This window comes from Euphorbia lathyris, chromosome 1 (assembly GCF_963576675.1).
Source record: "Euphorbia lathyris chromosome 1, ddEupLath1.1, whole genome shotgun sequence".
Lineage (NCBI taxonomy): Eukaryota > Viridiplantae > Streptophyta > Magnoliopsida > Malpighiales > Euphorbiaceae > Euphorbia > Euphorbia lathyris.
The window spans coordinates 58523099-58543529 of NC_088910.1; the positions used below are offsets into that span (position 1 = coordinate 58523099).

The 20431-nt window shown below is 34.5% G+C and overlaps 2 protein-coding genes across 3 annotated transcripts; one reads left to right on the forward strand and one right to left on the reverse strand.

Moving 5' to 3' along the window:
* Positions 1-803: 803 nt before the first annotated feature.
* LOC136234546 (probable small nuclear ribonucleoprotein F) lies at positions 804-4984 on the reverse strand. 2 transcript variants are annotated; one of them, XM_066024123.1, is made up of 7 exons: positions 4680-4984; positions 4148-4252; positions 3716-3761; positions 3438-3525; positions 3309-3346; positions 1486-1550; positions 804-1077 (listed from the first exon to the last, which is right to left on the reverse strand). In XM_066024123.1, exons 3-7 carry the CDS (start codon positions 3719-3721, stop codon positions 999-1001), a joined length of 276 nt encoding a protein of 91 aa, XP_065880195.1. In that variant the 5' UTR covers positions 3722-3761; positions 4148-4252; positions 4680-4984; the 3' UTR covers positions 804-998. The 2 variants fall into 2 exon arrangements, with proteins under 2 accessions (XP_065880195.1, XP_065880194.1); XM_066024122.1 differs by lacking the exon at positions 4148-4252 and having other exon boundaries at positions 4680-4980.
* Positions 4985-17225: 12241 nt separating this feature from the next.
* LOC136205974 (uncharacterized) lies at positions 17226-19216 on the forward strand. The gene is made up of 3 exons (XM_065996889.1): positions 17226-17522; positions 17671-17778; positions 18413-19216. The coding sequence occupies exons 1-3, from the start codon at positions 17316-17318 to the stop codon at positions 18890-18892; spliced, it is 795 nt and encodes a 264-aa protein (XP_065852961.1). The 5' UTR covers positions 17226-17315; the 3' UTR covers positions 18893-19216.
* The last annotated feature ends 1215 nt before the right edge of the window (positions 19217-20431 follow it).

Consider the following 20431-nt stretch of genomic DNA (forward strand, 5'->3'; position numbering starts at 1 on the left):
AATATTAATATATACTTGTTTGGATGGTGTAAAACAGTAACCATTCCAGCGCCAAGTGGCCGGAATGGTTACATTTCTCAACCATAATTGAAAAACAGGCCATTCCTTGAAAATAAATTTTAACCTAAACCCACCTTATAATAATTTATAATTTAAGCCCAAAAAGAGGTTTAATCCGTAAATGTGTGTGTGGATGTCAGCTTCTATTATGAAATGCAATGCACTTCTTCTAATTAAGATGAAACGGTCAATACTTTTACCCACTACAATTCAATTCAGTAAATATATCTGTGGATGTCAGTTTCTATCATACAATGTCAGTAAAAAATAATTGGATCAACTCTTAAGTATCATTTCACATTGATCCTTTCTCATTTGCTGCAAAATTTTCACGTTGATCAATTTTCATTTGTGGCAAAAATTTCACCTGATTTTAGTAATAAGAATAGAAATTGAACAAAAATAGATGGGCTTAATATGGCGAAAGGGGCTTAATATGTTCACAAATAATTGATTAAAGACTAGCGTGCCAAAAAAAACAAACGAGAGCTCAATTTTAAGAATAGGCACCCTTCTGAAAACCAACTTGGCTTGCCTATATTTTAAACCGCCGGTAAACAAGTGATGTGCACACAAAAAAAGAAGCCATGGTTTAGAATTACCAGCCTTAGCATCAAGCAGCAAATAATAATTCGCATACTACATTAACTACTACATGACAGTGAAAAACAATCTAGTGAAGTATATGCTAGCATGTGCAAAAACATCTTTCCATCTACATATTTTCAGGTCACACTAACATAAGAGAAAATTAGGGCAGAACGCTGTCCTAGAGCATCCAATCATTTTTTTTTTTTGTGTCAATATTTCACAAGAAACATCTCCAAGATAAAACTTGAGCAAGTGTACAATGGCCAACATTTGCATTGAACATCAAATATGGAACATCATTAATTGGGCTACAGATTAAACTACCAATCCTGCTTAATTGTTCAAGTTCAGTCCGCTTGATCACGATCTGCATCTTCAATGTCTTCATCTTCTGGGACACCACGAAGATAAAGAACATTGTTGCATCTGCAAGTGGGATACACACAAAAATTGAAATATAACAATAATCATTGTTCACTCTTCTTAAGAAAAGAAAAGAATCAAGTACTCGGTTAGACTACCACACAACACTCCTTACATATTCATGGGTAGCTTAAACTTTTATACAATAAGATCAAAAATATAAATATGCACTTCCCTAACATCCAGATATGTTATTTTCCTGGGTCAATAATATGGGGGAAGCCTCATGTAAGAGATTTTCATTTGGTAGATGCATGTTAAGTAAATTCACATCTAATCTGAATTTCAACAGCTTGTTACTTGTAATTACAATTTGTATAGTCTTTAATGGAAGTTTATCCTATAAACTTCAGGTTAACATCCACAATGTGTGCTTAATTTTGACATCAGGAGGTGTTTAATTCAAGTTACCTGATCAAAATCTCTCCAAGATTTCCAATAAATTGTCCATCAACAAATTCTTCTGTGTTGCCCAGCTGCATATGACAATTCATTGGTTCTTAAAGGTTAGAAAACAATATATTTGATAGGAAACAACTCGCCAAACTCACATAGGAAATACAACTTATATTGATGAACTTCCAGACAAATATGATTAGGAAATGGAAACAAGAAGAATATTAAATAGAAAAGTAGTAAGCAAACAAACAGAAGAGAAAGATGAACAGAAGCTCTTGTGCTTCCACAGAGCATTATGCCTTTCCCAGCTCAAAGATGAGATAAAATTTCAAGTTTCCCCAAAAAGACTACATTGCCTTCTTACTCCCCACAACTTTATATGTACTAGCTCAAATCTCTCAGCAATCCTTGCGCATAATTACCTCTCAAGCTAATAAAACCTCTCACCTATGTTGCCCGGACACGGGAAACGTCTTTTTTCATAACACATAGGACATGGAAACGCGCGGAAACGTGTAAATATTAAAAATATTGGGGCACATTTATAAAAAGGGCGACCTGGTGCACTACGTGTCCCCGCTAAGCGAGAGTCCGGGGAGGGGTCCCACCACAAGGGTGTACTGGGGGCAAGCCTTCCCCAGCCATATTAAAAATATATTTTTATATTTGAATTTTTGTAATATAACTAAATAAACACATAAAAGAAATTATAGAACTCTTATCTCAATGTGATTATTAAATACATGAAATATAAATGATGTCAAAAAACGTTTTGAGAAAAAAAAGATAAAACCATGAAAGCTTTTGTCTTTGTCTTTTGGTTTATCTCAGATTTTATTTTTGTTGCACATACAAATCGACATACTCTTTTGGATATTCCTACTCATTTTCGCTTCAAATAACTATCGACCATAATTGCTCTATTTACCTATATATATTTTTTCGTAAAATGAAATCCAATCGTTTTTTACCTATCCAACTTCTGAATATTACGGAAACAGCCCGAAACGTATCCCAGCAGTTTCCGAGAGTTTCCGTATCCGAAACGTATCGGAAACGTGACACGCCGGCATGTTGAAGTTTCCGTGAATCATAGCCTCTCACCAATACATATACATAACAAACTCCAGCTAGTAAAACCCCTAAGTGTCCTCTAATTCCCAAACTAACCTTTATTTTGTTTTTCTAGCATTCTGTATCAGTATAACAAGTAGCAATTATCTTATAAAATACAAATCAATCAAAATCCAGCAGATTGCAAGAGATTGCAAGGTATTGATTGCATGACCAAAAAAGGGTTACAGTTTGTTGGTTTTCTTTATTATATCAATTTAATCCAAACCATGTTAATACCAAAATTTTACTCAATTTAGTAAACTGCCTACCAGAATATATATGTATACATGCTATATTTCAGTTACCTCCACTGTTTAATAATATATTTTTTTATTAAAAAATATAAGTTCATATAAATCCATATAACCAACCCCAACTAACAGGGGTTGAGGTTAGGATGTTATCTGAGATAGGAAAAAAAAATTACTTCTCTTACTGATTTGTGATAGAATTAAACCAAAGTCATACTTATGTCGCTTGTTCAGGTAAATTTGTAAATATTGGACATTTATTTTAGTTATAATCACGAAATAAGATAAGCTTGTTAGCAGAGGTTATGATTAGGACAACATTCACAACATTATGAAACTACTAAACAAGGATGTATTTGAAAAAACTTAAAAGTTCAGGACTTCATTGATTATTAAGCCTATTGCATTTGGATAAAAATAAGCTAGCACAGGATCCAGCAAAGAAACTACAAATGAAATCATGAGTACCTGTAGATTCATGTATGAATCAACTGATGCAAGAAAACCTGAAAAGCAAGCACTCAAAAGGTCAAAGACATAAAAAAAATTGAAAATTGGAAAAAGGTTAAAGCAAAACAACTGAATAGGTGGACTCACCTTTGTATTCCATTCCCCACTTGAGTTTTACAATAACAGTTTTCCCCGTCAAGTTGTTCAAGAACGGCTTAGGGTTAACTGGAATCGTCTGCACATCCAGAACAAAACTATCATTCACAAATATCATTTGCATATTAATTCTCTCACTGAACAAGCAGAGAGGAACTGATATTACATACTAGACAGATGAAAGTGCAAGCACCATTTTTTGTGCTCGAGCATTTAAAGCAAATTGAACAGAAACACGGGAAAAAAGAAAGAAGGAAACAAGTACTCACCGCCATAGGGGGAACAGATAGAAGCAGAGAAGCTCACACTCTTTACCTAAAAGTTATTCAAAGACCATAATAATTACTCACAACTTTATAATATTATAGCGGAACAGATAGAAGCAGAGAGCATGTAGCAAAATGTTTTTCCTTATTGAGGATTGAATTATCAGAAAACATTATCATACAATTAGAATGTTCTCATGTCAACTAGCATAAGAGATATTTCAAGCCACATCATTTTGCCATTTTTGTTATTTGCAATGAACACTAAAACCAACAACAAAGCAATGGAAGAAATTCAAAAGATAACTTTATGGACACTTGGCCTAAGTGAATCTAAATTCTTTCCATTAAAAGACCTTATAGGGTAAATTGTTCATTTTAAGTTGTAGAAAAGACCAAACAAGGAAATGAAGGAACCCGAGAAAAGAACTTCACATTAGAATGTTGCTGCATGACAGACCATTTTGAAAAACCCCACCATTGACCAATTGCAACTCAGAAGTCGCCATCCTTGGTGAAAAACCCCCAATTTTCTGCAACCTAAAACACAATAATCTACGTTTATAAGACAAACCAGAATAAAAGCAAGATGGAAACAGGCGCTACCTCTGACAAGTATTTGTTCCTATCTCGGACAATTATTTGTTCCTCCAACACAAAGAAATACACCAACCCTATGTTGGATGTGTTGCTGTTCTATTCAACAGATATCACTTATAAATGATAACAACCAAATCATGCATGTACTAAAAACTGAAAATAATCTGTAATTCTGATTACAGAACCATAATGCATAAGTTTTCTATAAAATTAAGCTGAAAAATTAATGAAGATTTTGAGCTAAACAGAGGAAGATAAAGAAGCTCAAACAGAGTTAAAGTTCGAATTAGAACTTCAATTTTTCTACTGAATTTTTTAAAGCTAATTTAAGGCAGATGTATAAATTAAAAAGATCGAGATAACCCACCTTATAGCAGTTACGAGTTCAGTTGAGGTGAGGCGGTGGAGAACTGAGGCGATTCACGGTCGGTGAGAGATGGAGAACTGGGGAAGAGGGTTACGGCGGTCGACGAGAGATGGAAAGAATAGCGAAAGAAGACACCAATTAAACCAATATGATAATGGATCGAAGGAGCGGCGAGTCCCTGCGGTTGGGAGAGAGCAAGACTGAGACCGTCAGAGAAAAAGAAGACGAGGAAGGAGATGGAGAGCTGACTTTAGAAAGAGTGAGGAGCTGGTGTGTATTTGTGAAAGAGATGTTTAGGGTTTCGTAAAATACAGTAAGAAGGGTTTTGCTAAATACCGCTCCTAATTACAAAAAAAAAAAAACCTAAAATTCTCTCTCCTGCAAGAAACTGAAATTCTAAAAAAATACATCCGAAAATTTTAGAAATGGACAATTTCAAACGTGGTAACAAATCGACCCTATAACTACCAAAATTTTCGAATTTGTTGCAAAATTTGAAATTTTTTTCGGATGAATATAGCCTAAACGGATGAGGATCCTATCTGCCCTATGGACAGATAGAATGAACTGCCTGCCTGCCCTAAATGTATGCGGGCATTCCACGTGTGAATATCATGCAGTAACCAAATATCTCTCAAATAATGGCATTGTGCAAAGATTTCGTGTCTATATACACATGAACAGAATGGTTGCATAGAGAGAGAACATAGACACGTTATAAAAACTAGTCTTGCTTTACTTAACCATGCACGTTTATCAATTACTTTCTGGTCTTATGCCTTTAATAGTACAGTTTATCTCATTAATCGTTTTCCTACATCAACGCTTAATTTTGTACTCCATATCATCTCTTACTTGGAACAATGCCTAATTATACACAACATATACTTTTTGGTGTTTATATTATCCTTGGCTCCATCCATACTCATCTTATAAATTAGCTCCTAAAATAGAGATGTCAAAATAGGTAAAAAAAAATAAACCATTTAACGACTCGTTTAACTCGCAATTAAACGAATTAGGATTGATCCATTTATGAATTAAGTCATAAACGAGTCGACCCACCTAACCCATATAATAAATGGGTTGGATCATGAGTTAGTTGGGTTGACTCTATTAACCCATTTAATGATTTGTGAAAAAATGATAAATCGTGAAAAACGAAACATAAAACAGAAAATTAGTTAGAAACTTAATATATTTAAAGGTTAATTAAAAAAATGAATAACAATGACAAAATACGAAAAATAAAACAACGTGAAAAAGCACAAAAATGCGAAAATGACAAAAAAGAAAAACGGAAAAAACACGTAAAAAACATGAATAACACGAAAACGTGACAAAGCACGAAAAATTCGAAAAGGTGAACAAACTTGAAAAACAAGAAAACGTTGAATAACACGAAAAATACAAAAACGTGAAAAAACATGAAAAGGCGGAAAAAAAAAGAACAATGAAAAAAATGTGAAAACCGCGAAAACACGAAAAACACACAAAAAAACAAAAATACGAAACATGAACAAACGCGAAAAATAAGAAAATGTCAAAGACTTGAAAACGTCAAAAACACGAAAACGTGAAAAAACTTTTCTTATTTTTAACATTAATTATTATTTTTAGATTTTCGTGTTTCGCGATTTTCCGTATTTTTTCACATTTTTATGTTTTTAACATTGTTTTTACGTTTTTAAATGTTTTTCACATTTTGTGTTTTTCATGTTTTTGTGTTTTAATATTTTCGTATTTTTGTATATTCAAATGTTTTCGTGTTTTTAATAGTTTTTCATGTTTTATGGGTTTTTTTTCACGTTTTCATGTTTTCCACATTTTTTCATGTTTTCTTGTCTTTAACGTTTTTTCACGTTTTCAAGTTTTTCTATATTTTTTCACATTTTCGTGTTTGTCTATATTTTTTCACGTTTTCGTTGTTTTAACATTTGTTTATGTTTTCATATTTTTCGTATTCTTTTAGGTTTTTGTGTTTAGAGACAGTGGCAGAAAGCACGAGGTGCCAACATCCCCCGACTCTCGGGAACCATCTCTTATACCATTGGTTACACCTTTGTTCACATTTTAAGATTATCTTTTTTTAATGTTTTTTCCGTTTTTACGTTTTACATTTTTTAATTTAAATTTTAATTATATTTAGTTAATGAGGTTAAATATGTTGAATTTTAATGTAATATGGTGATTTTTAATTTTCATTGTATTTAAATCAAAATTTTGCTTAGATTTAATTAATTGGGTTAAATGAGTCAACTCGTATAACTCGTTTAATAAATGAGTTCTGTCATGTCCACTCATTTATTAAATGGGTCATCCAACTCATTTATTAAATGAATTGAGTTGTGTCAACTCATATATTAAATGAATTGGGTGAATCCATTTATCTATTTTGACAACCATATCCTAGATCCAGTGAATGTATTCTTTTGAGATATAGTAAACTAGCCAAAGGATATCGATAATCCTTTTTCTAATAAATTCTATGTCTGTCATGTCCTTTTTTTTCTTATGAATGGGAGTTTCTATTTGAGGTTCTAGTGTTGAAAACGTCCACAAATATCCATGAGCCACAGTCAGCTCTGCTACCCACGCCCATTATTATTGTGTTGGGCATGCCAACATACTTTTGTGGAATGCCCTTTTGTTCCGCAAAAGTCACATTGGACAATCCGCTTGTTATGCCAACACACATCCTTTGTGTGCCCCCTTTTTCCACAACACTCACATTGAGTGAATTGCTTATGCTGACTAGTATTTGCGTACTCAGTATGGGGTTTATTTCTATTTGAGCCCTTCCCTTGACTCTGTAACGTTGTGATATCCTTTCTAAGTTTCTTTGACTCAAATTGAATCTCCGTGACAAACTTATGTAAGATTTGCATGTTGGTATGCAAGTCAGAGTTGTCCTGGAGAAGATATCGGAGGTCACTCAGCTTGACCTCTTCAATCTCATCACAGCGCCTGCTGAGTGATTTAATCTTTTTGTTACACTTCTTAGTTAGTGTATATAAGTCACTCAGGGCATTTACCATTTCGTTTCTAAGCAAAAGTAAGGATGTTACCTCATTGTTGTGATCATCCTGGTCAGTTTCATCAGAAAGGTCAGCTTGCTCAGATTGGGATTGGTCAGCTCCATCATCTGCCATGAAACATATGTTGGCTGTTTCATTTTGCTCAGCTTCAGATGATGTTGACTCATCACTGTTCACTCCATGTGGCTACCATAGCCTTTTTGCTTCCCGTCTTTTCTTTCTTGAGGTTGGGACAGCTTGATTTGATGTGCCCAGTTTGATGACACTCAAAACATGTGACAGACTTCGAGCTGTCCTTTTTGTACTTATCACTTGACTCAGCTTTGTATTTGTCCTTTCTTCTAAATGACCTTTTACCATTTCTATCATTTCTCCTGAACAGCTTCTTCATCTTTCTGGTGAACATGGCCAGTTCCTCATCATCAGTTGACTCCGCTTCAGTTGAGTCAGCTTTCATGACAAGTGATTTTTGTTTCTTATCTTCTGATTTTTCTTTCTCTTTGGCTTCAAAGTTTTTCATAGAGATTTCATGGGTCAGCAGGGATCCGATCAGCTCATCATATTTATAGGTAGTCAAGTCTTGGGCTTCTTCTACAGCTGTTTTCTTTGCTTGCCAGCTCTTGGGCAGACTTCTCAGAATTTTCTTCACCTGTTCTTCTTCAGTGAAGTTCTTTCCAAGCCTTTTTAGCTCATTTATAATGTTTGTGAATCTTGCATTCATTTCTGAGATGTCTTCATTCTCATTCATCTCAAACAGCTCGTAGAGTCTCATATGTTGATTGACTTTAGACTCCTTAACTTTGCTTGTGCCTACATAGGTTACTTCAAGCTTCTTCCAAATCTCCTGTGCTGACTCACAACCTGAAATCTTATTGTATTCTGCAGCATCTAACGCACAGTGAAGCATATTTATAGCCGAAGCATTATTTTGTAATTTTCTGAGGTCATCCTCTGTCCATTCAGCCTCACTTTTAACAATTTTCTCATTGTTAACAGTTTTGTATGGCACGTGTGGACCTTGAACAATTGCAAGCCATGCACTCATGTTTGTGGCTTGTATAAAGTTCTTCATCTTAGGCTCTGATACCACTTGTTGGTCCCTGGTAATTAGTTCCAGGGGGGTTAGGAACTAATATAACTTTTTCTTTTAATTAAGCTGACTGGAAGTTATTTTAAGAGTTTATTAACTCAGCTTTTGGTCAGCTTGGTGAGATATGTTTCAAGACAGCTTTAGTCAGATGTTGACTAAAGTTGTTTTCTTGTGAGTTGAGAATTGACACTCTTGGAGGTCAGCTTCTAACTCAGCACCACTTACTTACTCAAGGTCAGCTTAGGCAATTTATATACTGAGTAAATATAGCAAACAACATATGCAATATAAGAGAGAGTTCAGAGATTACTCAGTATCACTTCTCCTGGTTCGGCCTCTCTGCCTACGTCCAGTCCCCAGAATCCTCCGGGCTTTTTGAATCCAATACTGAGCTCTTTAACGGTAGAGCACAAACCAATTACAAGGCAGTTGAATATGCAAGAGTACCTTCCTCTATTCGTCTACTCAACTCCTACTAAGTGCTACAACTCAGCACCTAGATTTCTCTATCACTGAATGCTTACAACCAAGCACTCAGCTTCACACTCTCAATATTCTTATTGATCACAAACTTGTTCTTTTTATGCTAAAGAACACTTTAGATGATTATACAACAATCAATCTAGCATTTACACAGAGAATGAAAAGTTGGTGTAAGATCTTTTTGTATTTGAGTGCTTTCAAGATTTTCTCTCCTTGTATTTTTCTCTTAATGCTTCAGTAATGATCCAAAGTTCTTCATTGTCCTTTTATAGAAGGAAATTGCAGATTTGGATCGTTTGAATTGTTGTTACCGTTAACACCAAAACGGCTCTTTTGAGAAACAATTTCTGGTCAGCTTCAGACTGTTCCGCCATTCCCTTTCTCTATTTTCTTCAGGCGTCAGGTTTGTCTTCTTGCGTCTGGCTTGTCTTTTTGTACCAGTTGTCTTTTACCAATAATCCAATGACCCATGTCTCTTGGAATTAGTCTTTTGTGTGTCTTTGAGGTTCCAATTATTGGTGCAGAAGGTTGGCAGACTTTGTCCTTTAGTGAATGGATCCTTCATGCTGTCCTGACTGTCATTCAGCTTTCTTCGTAATCTTCGGATGTTCAACTTCTAAGCTGAGTTCATTCTTGGTCAGCTCCGTTCTGTGTAAACGCTTCTGAGGAAGTCTTCAATTTTAGTCAGCTTCGTTTTGCTTCTGAGTCCTACTCCACTCAGCTTACATTCTGTCATGCTGAGTTCCGTTCTACTCAGCTTTGCTTGTGCTGACTTTTGTCCTGTCTTTACTTTATATATATTTTTGCACTCAATATTGAACAAACACATTAGTACAATTAAATCAAAGCATTTAAATTTAATTGCCTCTTAATCATGGATGATTTTGTCAAATCAAAATCTTGTGGAAAGGTGTTTCAACAAGGATATGATTGAACATTAAAAACATAAATGAATAGGTTGGAGTAGTGATGAGAATATATAGTATATGACATTTTGCTGCACATAATGTTGAGTAATTAAAATGAAAATAGGAATGAATATGAAAAGAGAAAAGAGTGGGTTGATGTGGAAAAACTGAACTGAAATATAAATGAGATTCAGGAGATAGGCATACCATTATATTTCAGTTGAGCATCAGTTGCCTGAGTGAACACAAGTATGCCAATTCTATCCAGGCAGAGCATACAATTATATTTCATTATAATGGTATACCTTTAGATTGAGGGGAATTTTCAGCTTTTTTATTACGGCAAATGTTCAGCCAATTCTATTTCATTGTTTTAGCATATTCTTTTCAGCTAAGCCTCCACCATTGTGCAAAAGCTCAGATTGAATCCCAAATTTGTCTTGAACAGTTAATTCACTTGGAATATTAATTATCCAACCATTAATCCTTTCCTTCAAATCTCATAGAACATCAAATGCCTCCATGATATCATAAATGGAAGTACCATTACCAGCTTCAACTTCCGCACCTTCCCAACTTAACTGAGCAATATGTCCACCATGACAGTCAACCTCTTAGAATGATAATGAATAGCTATTGGATTTTTAGAATCAAATAATTTTTAGGACATATTATAGCCTCAGCCGAACCATTGCCCTAAGTCACATTATAAATACTCGCTTGCACTACTAGAGAATATCATTATCCAAATGTAACTTCCTTTTTTTACATCACTTATATAGGGTGACAAATGCTAACAATTCCGCTATAGGAGGTAGTCCACAGCTCAGGTTAAACAATTCTGGACCGCTAACAATTTGCTCCATTCCATTACCTAAATTACTTCCATCGGACCCCCTAGTCACTAATAGAAGCATTTGCTATGCCAAAAAAATTATTGATGGTCACCAAGGCAAATGCATCAGATTTAGTTTCTAAAGAGTTTAAAATGATTAGAGGCCATAATCCACATGGAAAGCGACATATTACTTGAACAGAATTTAATACATTGTTTAGCACCCATTGGTGATAAGAAGTGTCAAAAATGATGCTAGACAATAGGCAAGCTACTACGTATAGTTTTTCATCCAACTTAACTAAATGACCAGATAAATTGCCAAAATTTAATATGGTTTAAGGGCTTACAAACCCTTTATACATCTTGATTTGTCTGCAAAAACAACCTCAAAACTTTTAATGATGATTATTATCATAGCTGAAGATATCTATTTCATTTCAACAAATAGATCTCAAGGTGTAAGAAATATTAATAAGTCTATAATGTTCACTGTTTATATAAAATTCAGCCCCCCCGGATGTATAGTCTTGGCTCCGCCACTGACTATTTCATCCTCTTTGGAAAGTAAAAATATTCGTTTGATTTTGGGAAAATTTACAGGCACTGTATATATCTCCAATTATAAGCTATAGGACTGTCCAAGCTCATTATACAAAAATAGGAGAGACCTTTTTTTTTGCTGGGCTGATTCAAAGGTTTTTTGCATGGTTTCTTACATGTGTTTCCACTACTGAAATATGTTTGATATATAAATCTCCTACTTGATGAAGTGTACTTCTTGCCCTTGTGTTGTTCTAATTAATGATCTGCTTCAATTTGGATTTAACAACTAAAACTATATAATTGAAACATGTAATTAAGTTGTACGATTCTGATGTAAAACATTAATCTTTTCCTTGTTTTGGTTATATGAATCAGTGAATGGAATGATTTCTGGATGGTTATTAATTTATGAGCATGACTAGTATATAATATGTAATACATGGCATGAATATGTTAAGTTTGACATGCACTTGTGATGATTAATTTTAAATTCAATTAATGTTGATATGAAATAGCTAAAAAAGCCTTTTATTATTATTTTCATGCAATGATATATTATATTTCAATCTACATATAGGCTTATTACGATGAATGGTTTAGATAGATCTTGGATGTACAATATACATAAGCCGGATGGGCTTATTGATCGCAAAGGATTTGGCAACGGGGTTAGAGAGTTTATCAGGTTTGCAATCAGCAAACCTGCTTTTATGAACGGCCAAGAAATCAGATGTCCTTGTAACAAATGCCAAAATCGTTTGTTCAGACATGTGAATGATGTTAAGGTGCACTTATATAAGAATGGATTCGTTGCGAATTATTTTGAATGGATCCACCATGGTGACTTTATGATATTAGTTCCTATATAGAAGATCAGGAGTGTGCGGATCATGAAGACTTTCATGAGCGTGTAGAACCAATTAGTCCATTTCGTCAAATGATATACGATGCTGCGGGTCCTGAATTTGAGAAACACATAGCAGAGGAGCCTAATCCCGAATCGAAGTTTTTCTTTGACCTGCTCAACTCATTGGATGAGGAATTATGGCCTGGGTGTGATAATCATTTTGTTTTGTCAATCATGGCTCGTTTGCTAAGCATTAAGTCAGAGAACCATTTATCTGAAAAATGTTTTCACTCGTTTCTTGCGGCGATGAAGGAAGCGTTACCTCCTGATAACAAATTGTCTAGTAGTTTTTACGAGACAAAAAAGTTGGTTCGAGGTCTTGGTTTGCCAGTTGAAAAAATTGATTGCTGTCCACAAGGATGCATGTTGTATTGGCGAGAAGATAGTGAGTTATCTAATTGCAAGTTTTGTGGGCAATCAAGGTACAAACCAAGAAGAGGTTTGGGTAAGCAAAAGGCAATTCCTTATAGAAGGATGTTTTACTTTCCTCTAACTCCAAGGCTCAAAAGATTATATGCTTCTAAGGTGACTGCTGCTGACATGACATGGCACCATGACCATGTTTGTGATGATGGGACAATGTGTCATCCTTGTGATTCAGAGGCATGGAAGCATTTCAACAATACCAATAGTTCGTTTGCTTCAGAGCCTCGTAACGTTAGATTAGGATTATCTACCGATGGGTTTCAACCGTTTGGCCAATCCGGTCAGCAATACTCGTGTTGGCCTGTAATTCTCACTCCTTACAATTTATCTCCATGGAGTTGTATGAAAGAGGAGTACATGTTTTTAACGATTCTTGTTCCAGGTCCGAACAATCCAAAGCACAAAATAGACGTGTTCTTACAACCATTGATAGCTGAATTGATACATCTTTGGGAACATGGAGTTGATGCTTATGATGTTTCCCGAAAACAAAACTTCAATCTTCGAGCTGCTTTAATGTGGACTATTAGTGACTTTCTGGCTTACTCTATGTTGTCGGGTTGGAGTACAGCTGGAAAGCTTGCCTGTCCATATTGTATGGAGAATTCATAAGCTTTCTATTTGCCCAATGGTCATAAAGCATCATGGTTTGATAATCAACGACAATTTTTGCCTTTAAATCATACATTGAGGAGGAACAAGACCAAATTCAGAGCTAACCATGTTGAGAGAACACCCCCTCCACCCATCAAAACCAGCGAACAAATATTGGATGAAATAGATGAATTAGGCTTGTTGAGGGTTATTGATCCCAGTAGTGAAGATGTGAATAGAAAAGTTTATAGGTAAGACTGTGGTTGGAAAAAAGGAGCATATTCTGGGATTTACCTTATTGGAGAACTAATCTGATCCGTCACAACTTCGATGTGATGCACATAGAAAAGAATGTATTAAAAAATGTGTTCAATACTGTTATGAACATACAAGGTAAGACAAAAGATAATTCCAAAGCTCGAGAGGATCTTAATTTGTTCTGTAAAAGACCTGAACTTGCTAAGGACCCTCAAGCTAAGAAATATCCGAAGGCTTGTTACTCGTTAGACCAAAGACAGAAAAAGTTGTTGTGTGAATGGGTCAAACTCCTTAAGTTTCCAGATGGTTATGTTTCTAACTTGGGCAGGTGTGTTGATATGCATAAGTACAAGCTTTTTGGCATGAAGAGTCATGATTGTCACATGTTCATGCAATGTTTGCTCTCGGTTACCTTTCGTGAGTTGCTACCAAAGCAGATTTGGGAAGCAATTACAGAATTATGTCTATTCTTCAAAAATTTATCTGCAAACGTTATAAGAGTTGATGATATGGCACGATTGGAGGAAGAGATTCTAATCATTCTTTGTAAGCTGGAAACCATATTTCCTCCAGGATTCTTTGACTCTATGGAACACCTTCCTGTACATCTTCCGTATGAAGCTAAAATTGCTGGTCCGGTGCAGTACCGATGGATGTATCCATTTGAAAGGTAAGAATTGATTTCTTTAAAAATCAATTTTATGATGTTATAAAATGCTTCATATGCTATTTTCATTCTTAGATACTTGCGACACTTGAAAAAGAACGTGAAAAATAAAGCTCAAGTTGAAGGATCTATATGTAATGCATATTTAGTAGAAGAGGCATCAAAATTCTGTTCCTTCTACTTCAAGCGACAAGTATACTCTCGCTACCGAAAAGTTCCTCGAAATGATGATGGAGGTGATAGGGAAGGTGGGGAAGGAACAAAATTGATAATCTTTTCTCATAATGGTCGAGCATATGGTCGCACAAAATTAAGGTGGTTGGATGATAAAGAATATAAAGCAGCCCATACTTACATCCTACTCAATTGTCCGGAGGTTAAACTATATTTGGAGTAAGTTGCCTTGGATAATTCTGGAATTATTGTCATGTTTTAACTGTTCATCTTTCGTTAATGTATAGAAATTGATTTCAAATCAAATTTTCAGTATGTTCATGAATCATTTATGTGAACTTAATCCTGAAGCAAGTGATTCAACAATTCAATCTGATGTTGAAGAGAATTTTGCATCATCGTTTTTTAACTATGTAAGTTTGTTCTCGACCTTGCAAATTCAACCCTTCATATCTACACAACTAAAACTCTTTATATTTATGACTAGGGTCAAAATAATACAATCGAGAACTCGTGTGTACGTGATTTGATCTATGGTCCAGCAAGAGGTGTTCAGTCATTCCCAATGTATTTCATCAATGGATACAAATTTCATACAGAAAGTCACGGTGGAGATCGATCAACCTTGAATAGTGGAGTTTGTGTAAAAGGAGATGGTTATGAATATTATGGAGTCATAGAAGAGATTATTCAAGTTGAGTACACTGGTTTGCCATTAAAGCAAACTGTGTTGTTCAAATGCTATTGGTATGATCCCACACCGAACCTTGGTGTAAGGATACATCCACGTTACAACATTGTTGAAGTAAACAAAAAGCGGAGATTCAACAAATTTGAACCATTCATCCTAGCTTTGCAGTCCACACAAGTTTATTATGTACCATATCCAAGTTTGAAGCGTGATAAAATTGATTGGGTTGCTGCATGCGGTGTAAAGGCTAGAGGAATTTTTGACATACCCAATAACAATGTGGTCCTAAACCCTAAAGAAGAGGCATTCCAAGAAGATAACATGCAACCAGTTGTAATCGATATATCTGATGTAGATGATCTTCATAACCTTAATGATCCAAATAATGACTTGGTCAATTTGCCAGAAGAAGAATTCGAGGAAGAGGATTTTGAGTTCACCACTGAGTCTGATGAGGACCTTATTGAATATGATGATAGTGATTAATTTCTTCCATGTATTATGTATAAAGTACATTTTCATAATTTAAATGTTTTTGGATTGTGTTGTGAATCTGTTGTGTAACCTAATTGATATTATGTACTATTTCGGAATGTAACATATTCTAATATGTTTTTTTGAATCTTTTGTGAATCTGTTTTGTGATTTGCTAATCTGTTGTGAATGTGTTTATAAATCTTTTTGTAGATTTGATGAATCTAATGAGAGTTTGACTTTTTTAATCTAATGAGAGTTTGACTTTTTAATACAGAACTGAAGCTGTTTTGATATGTTAGACCCTGGTGATTCTGAATATGATAATCCTAATCAGGATGGCGGATCATCACGTCGTTCACGGATACCTTCTTCACGGGTTTTCATACCTCATTGGATGATTAGGCGACCAACTGCTCCATCAGTTCTGAACAGTCCCCAAGCAACTTTGCCTGGGGTACAAGATCCATTGTTGCCTACATCACCCATACCATGTAAAGTATCAATTTTATTTCATTTTATTTCATTTATTAGTTGTTCTAACATTGAAAGTGGTTACATGGATTAGCTCAAATCCCATCTCCAGTTGGTGGTCAACCTTCCGTACCTGTTGGAACGTCTTTTGTACCTAATAGAACTTCATCTGAACATGTTGCTGCTTCATCTAGACATGATACCCCTTCATCTAGAGTTGATGCCCCTCCATCAAGAGTTTCTCCATCGTCTGTTAGACCTGCTGGCTTGTCTCCTAGATCTTTTCCATCGCCTGCCATACCTGCTGCCTTGTCTAGCAGACATGTTGCATCCTCTAGCAGACCCACTATATCCTCAGTTAGACCTGCTTCAACACATGTCCCGTCTTCTTCCATTCCTTCTATTCCATTTCTGAGGTCTACTGCTCCAACATCCGAATCTGCTTCTCTAAATGGTATACAATGCTTTTGCAATAGTTTTGTTGATAAAAACCTTTTATTCTTATACATATAACTGCGTCATAAGTACATCTACTAGATCTGGCAGCCCAAACCAGGAACAAACAGCAAGTGGTGGAAGGATCCGTATAGCTCTTACTACGAATGGCAGGTAACGGTTAACAAATATTTCAAGTTCTGCTTATTTTTTCGTATTTCTGCTCAAGTAATGTATTGTTTCTAATTTCAGTTTGGATAGTCAAAAGGTTTCTGGAATATGTCATCGTTGCTTTCAGTCACACCCTCATGGATTAGGATATACTTGGTCAAGAGTTCCTCGAGATATCCAAAATGTCTACTGGAAGGAATTTTAGGTTACATGGAATATTCATCGCTTTTGTTCGTTTTTTATGTCTTGAAATTCCAACACTGTTATGGTATTATTTTGCTGTTTATATTCCAACACTATTATGTCTTGAAATTCCAACACTGTTATATTCCAATAATTGTTTCTAAAATTCTTATATCTTAGTTTGTTTTTTAGAAAAAATGTTATTGGGACACCAACAAATATAGTAACAATCAAGTTTACCGTGCTTATAAGAAGAAGATATCATTACGATATTCAGACTACATGAGTGATCTTCGAAATATCAGTCAACGTCTTGGGTACGTGAGTGAGGCTATATGGAAGGAGTGGCTTGATGCTTGGAATAGTCCCGAATACAAGAGAAAACGTGAGCAAGCTAAAAAAAATACACGAAAGGGGAAAGAAAGTGAACCAGCTGGAGCTACGCACACAAGTGGATCGATATCTCATGGGGAAACTTTTGAGCGACTTGTAAGTATACAACCTTTTATTCTACATTTTTTGTTCATCGTAAATACTCATATGTGAAACAGATTGTTGATTATGAGTTTTCTTTTGATTCATATACTATATTTAATCGCTCCTTGGAATAAATTCTTTTCAAACCTTTTATTTGTAGACCGCACACCTTGGTCGAGCACTGGATCCACATGAACTGTTTATGTATACGCACACACGTCAACATGATGGCACTTCTTGGATTGATCAGCATGCCCAAGATGCTGAGGTAATCAAATAATACTTGCTTTGTTATTAGACTCAAAGAGGAAACTTGAAACTCTTATGATCGTATGAATGCGTTAAAACATTTCTGGTGCGATACTAAACAGCAGAATGGGAAAAGAATTTGGTAGATGTGCATGAATGTTGTATGTGCTAGGAGTAGCAAATGCTAGAGATTAATTTTTTTTCGCTTCAAACTAATTCAGCCGGAATAATTCAAGCTCAACTGCAGATATATGTCATCTACACTTGAGTTGTTTTGAACTTTGAACTAAGCAAAAAAAGGATTCTTTATTGAAGGTCAAATTTGGCTTTTAGTCATTGTAATAACAAGCTTTTCATTATTACTTGTTGTGTCGTTAGAGATGTGCTGGACTACATTTTATATTGCACATAGAATGATTAACTATGATAGTAGGCCGAGGGCTGTTTTAAACTCTGAACTAAGAAAAAAAAGATTCTTTTACTGGTTCTTTCCTTAACATAATGTGGCAAATGATAGACAAAAAAAATTGCAGGTCAAGTTTGGCTTTTAGTCATTGTAATAACAAGTTTTTTATTCTTGCTTGTTGGGTTTATTGTCAAGCATGCATGAAATGAAATATATGTTTACTTGTTTCTTGATATGCTAACTGCAGGAGGAATATGCACGCATAGTTGCTGAGATAGAAAGCCAACAAAACTGTGCAGATGAATTTCAAGCCTTTTTTCAAGCTGTTGGAGGTGCAAATAACACAAATAGGATTTATGGATTGGGTGCTGCAGGAGCTCGATATTTCAATGCAGCCTGTTCATCTTCTTCGGGAACACATGGAGCATCTTCATCAACAGCATCATCTGATCCACGTTTGTATATGCAGTCTCGGCTTGATAAATTGCAATCAACAGTTGATGGCCTTATAGCTGATTTGCAGCAGCGATATGGACAAGAAGAGGGGCATAATCATACTAACAGGCTGAATCTTAGCACCTCTGCATCTCAAGTTCATGAAGTTCAACAAAGGTTTGAAGAGTTTCAGATTCAAATGAGAGATCAGATTGGATCTTTGCAAGATGTTATTGTTAGGATGCAACAACAAATTGACAAGTTGGAACTTGGTGATACAAATGAAGGGTAATTTTGCTAGTATGTATCTATTAAATTGAGTGCTTGAAAACTCATTTTTTTTTTTGCTTCCAAACTCATTAAGTGAATGAGATGTGGGAGGTTAGAATATTTTGGTGGCAAATGTAGGGTGGAAACTGATAGTTTATTGGTTAAATAGGGCAAAGATCTTTTTGTTTATGCCCTATTATAATAGGTTACAGTTAGGGTGATGTTCTTTTTGTGTATACCCTATTAGGAGATAGCATTTTGTATCTAAGGGGTAGGTTGCAGTTAGGGTGATGTTCTTTTTGTTTATACCCTATTAGGAGATAACTTTTTGTATCTAAGGGATCAATGACTTTAGCCTTTTTTTAGGTGAGGACACTTCCTTATGGTGAGAACACTCAAAACTACGTCGTTTTGAGTATGAAAATTAAAAAAAAAAATCGCTGCTACTTATGGGATTCAAACCTAGGACTCTTAATCTACACTCCACACTACTTACCACTAAGCCAACTGCTATTCTTGTATATTATGTCGCGCGCTGCTTAATATACAACTGCCCTTTTAGCTTTTATTGTTTAATATTTGATGCATGCACTTATTAATATCGATTAAATGTGCATAATAATAAATTATTAATAGAAAAAAAAGAAATGTGCATAATAATAAATTATTAATAGAAAAAAAATCCAATAACATGTTCTCATTTCTTATTGATTTAATTCCTCTATATTTTTGTAATTTATGTTTTAAAATGTTAAGGACGATGTTCTAAATATTGTTACATATGTTCTAAACTTTATAATTTGTGTTCTAAAAATTAAGTATAATGTTTTAAAAAATTAGTAAATATATGTACCATTTTTGCATTTGTTCTATAATATAATTTATAACTCATATTCTAAATAACATAACGTATGTTCTAAAAAACATAACGTATGTTCTAAAGTTTATATTTTGTGTTCCAAAAATTAAGTATAATGTTCTAAAAAAATCAGTAGATATCTGGATCGTTTTTTCATTTGTTCTATAATATAATTAAGTATAATTTACCTTTATAACTCATGTTCGAAAAAACATAACACATGTTCTAAAAAACATAACGTATGTTCTAAAAAATATGTCGTACGTTCTAAACTTCATAGTTCGTGTTTTAAAAGTTAAAATATATGTTCTAACGTATGTTTTAAAAAATATATAGTTTGTGTTCCAAAAATTAAGTATAATGTTCTAAAAAAATCAGTATATATCTGGATCTTTTTTTCATTTGTTCTATAATATAATTTATAACTCATGTTCGAAAAAACATAACACATGTTCTAAAAAACATAACGTATGTTCTAAAAAATATGTCGTACGTTCTAAACTTCATAGTTCGTGTTTCAAAAGTTAAAATATATGTTCTAACGTATGTTTCAAAAAATTTATTTTCTTATATAAGATAAATTATAAAAATAAAAAGGAATTAAATAAATAAGAAATTAGAGCATGTTCTTGGATTTTTTTCTATTAATAATTCATTATTATGCACATTTCTTTTTTTCTATTAATAATTCATTATTATGTA

What these genes read in the sequence shown, in the direction of transcription:
- LOC136234546 (XM_066024123.1), bottom strand. An exon ending in ATTCATACATGAATCTACAG is followed by an intron (nt 1,551 to 3,308) that starts GTACTCATGATT and finishes TGTCATATGCAG; the next exon opens with CTGGGCAACACAGAAGAATT. An exon ending in CTTGGAGAGATTTTGATCAG is followed by an intron (nt 1,078 to 1,485) that starts GTAACTTGAATT and finishes TCCCACTTGCAG; the next exon opens with ATGCAACAATGTTCTTTATC.
- LOC136205974 (XM_065996889.1), top strand. Translation starts at nt 17,316, where the DNA reads ATGAGTGATCTTCGAAATATCAGTCAACGTCTTGGGTACGTGAGTGAG. An exon ending in GGGAAACTTTTGAGCGACTT is followed by an intron (nt 17,523 to 17,670) that starts GTAAGTATACAA and finishes TTTTATTTGTAG; the next exon opens with ACCGCACACCTTGGTCGAGC. An exon ending in AGCATGCCCAAGATGCTGAG is followed by an intron (nt 17,779 to 18,412) that starts GTAATCAAATAA and finishes TGCTAACTGCAG; the next exon opens with GAGGAATATGCACGCATAGT.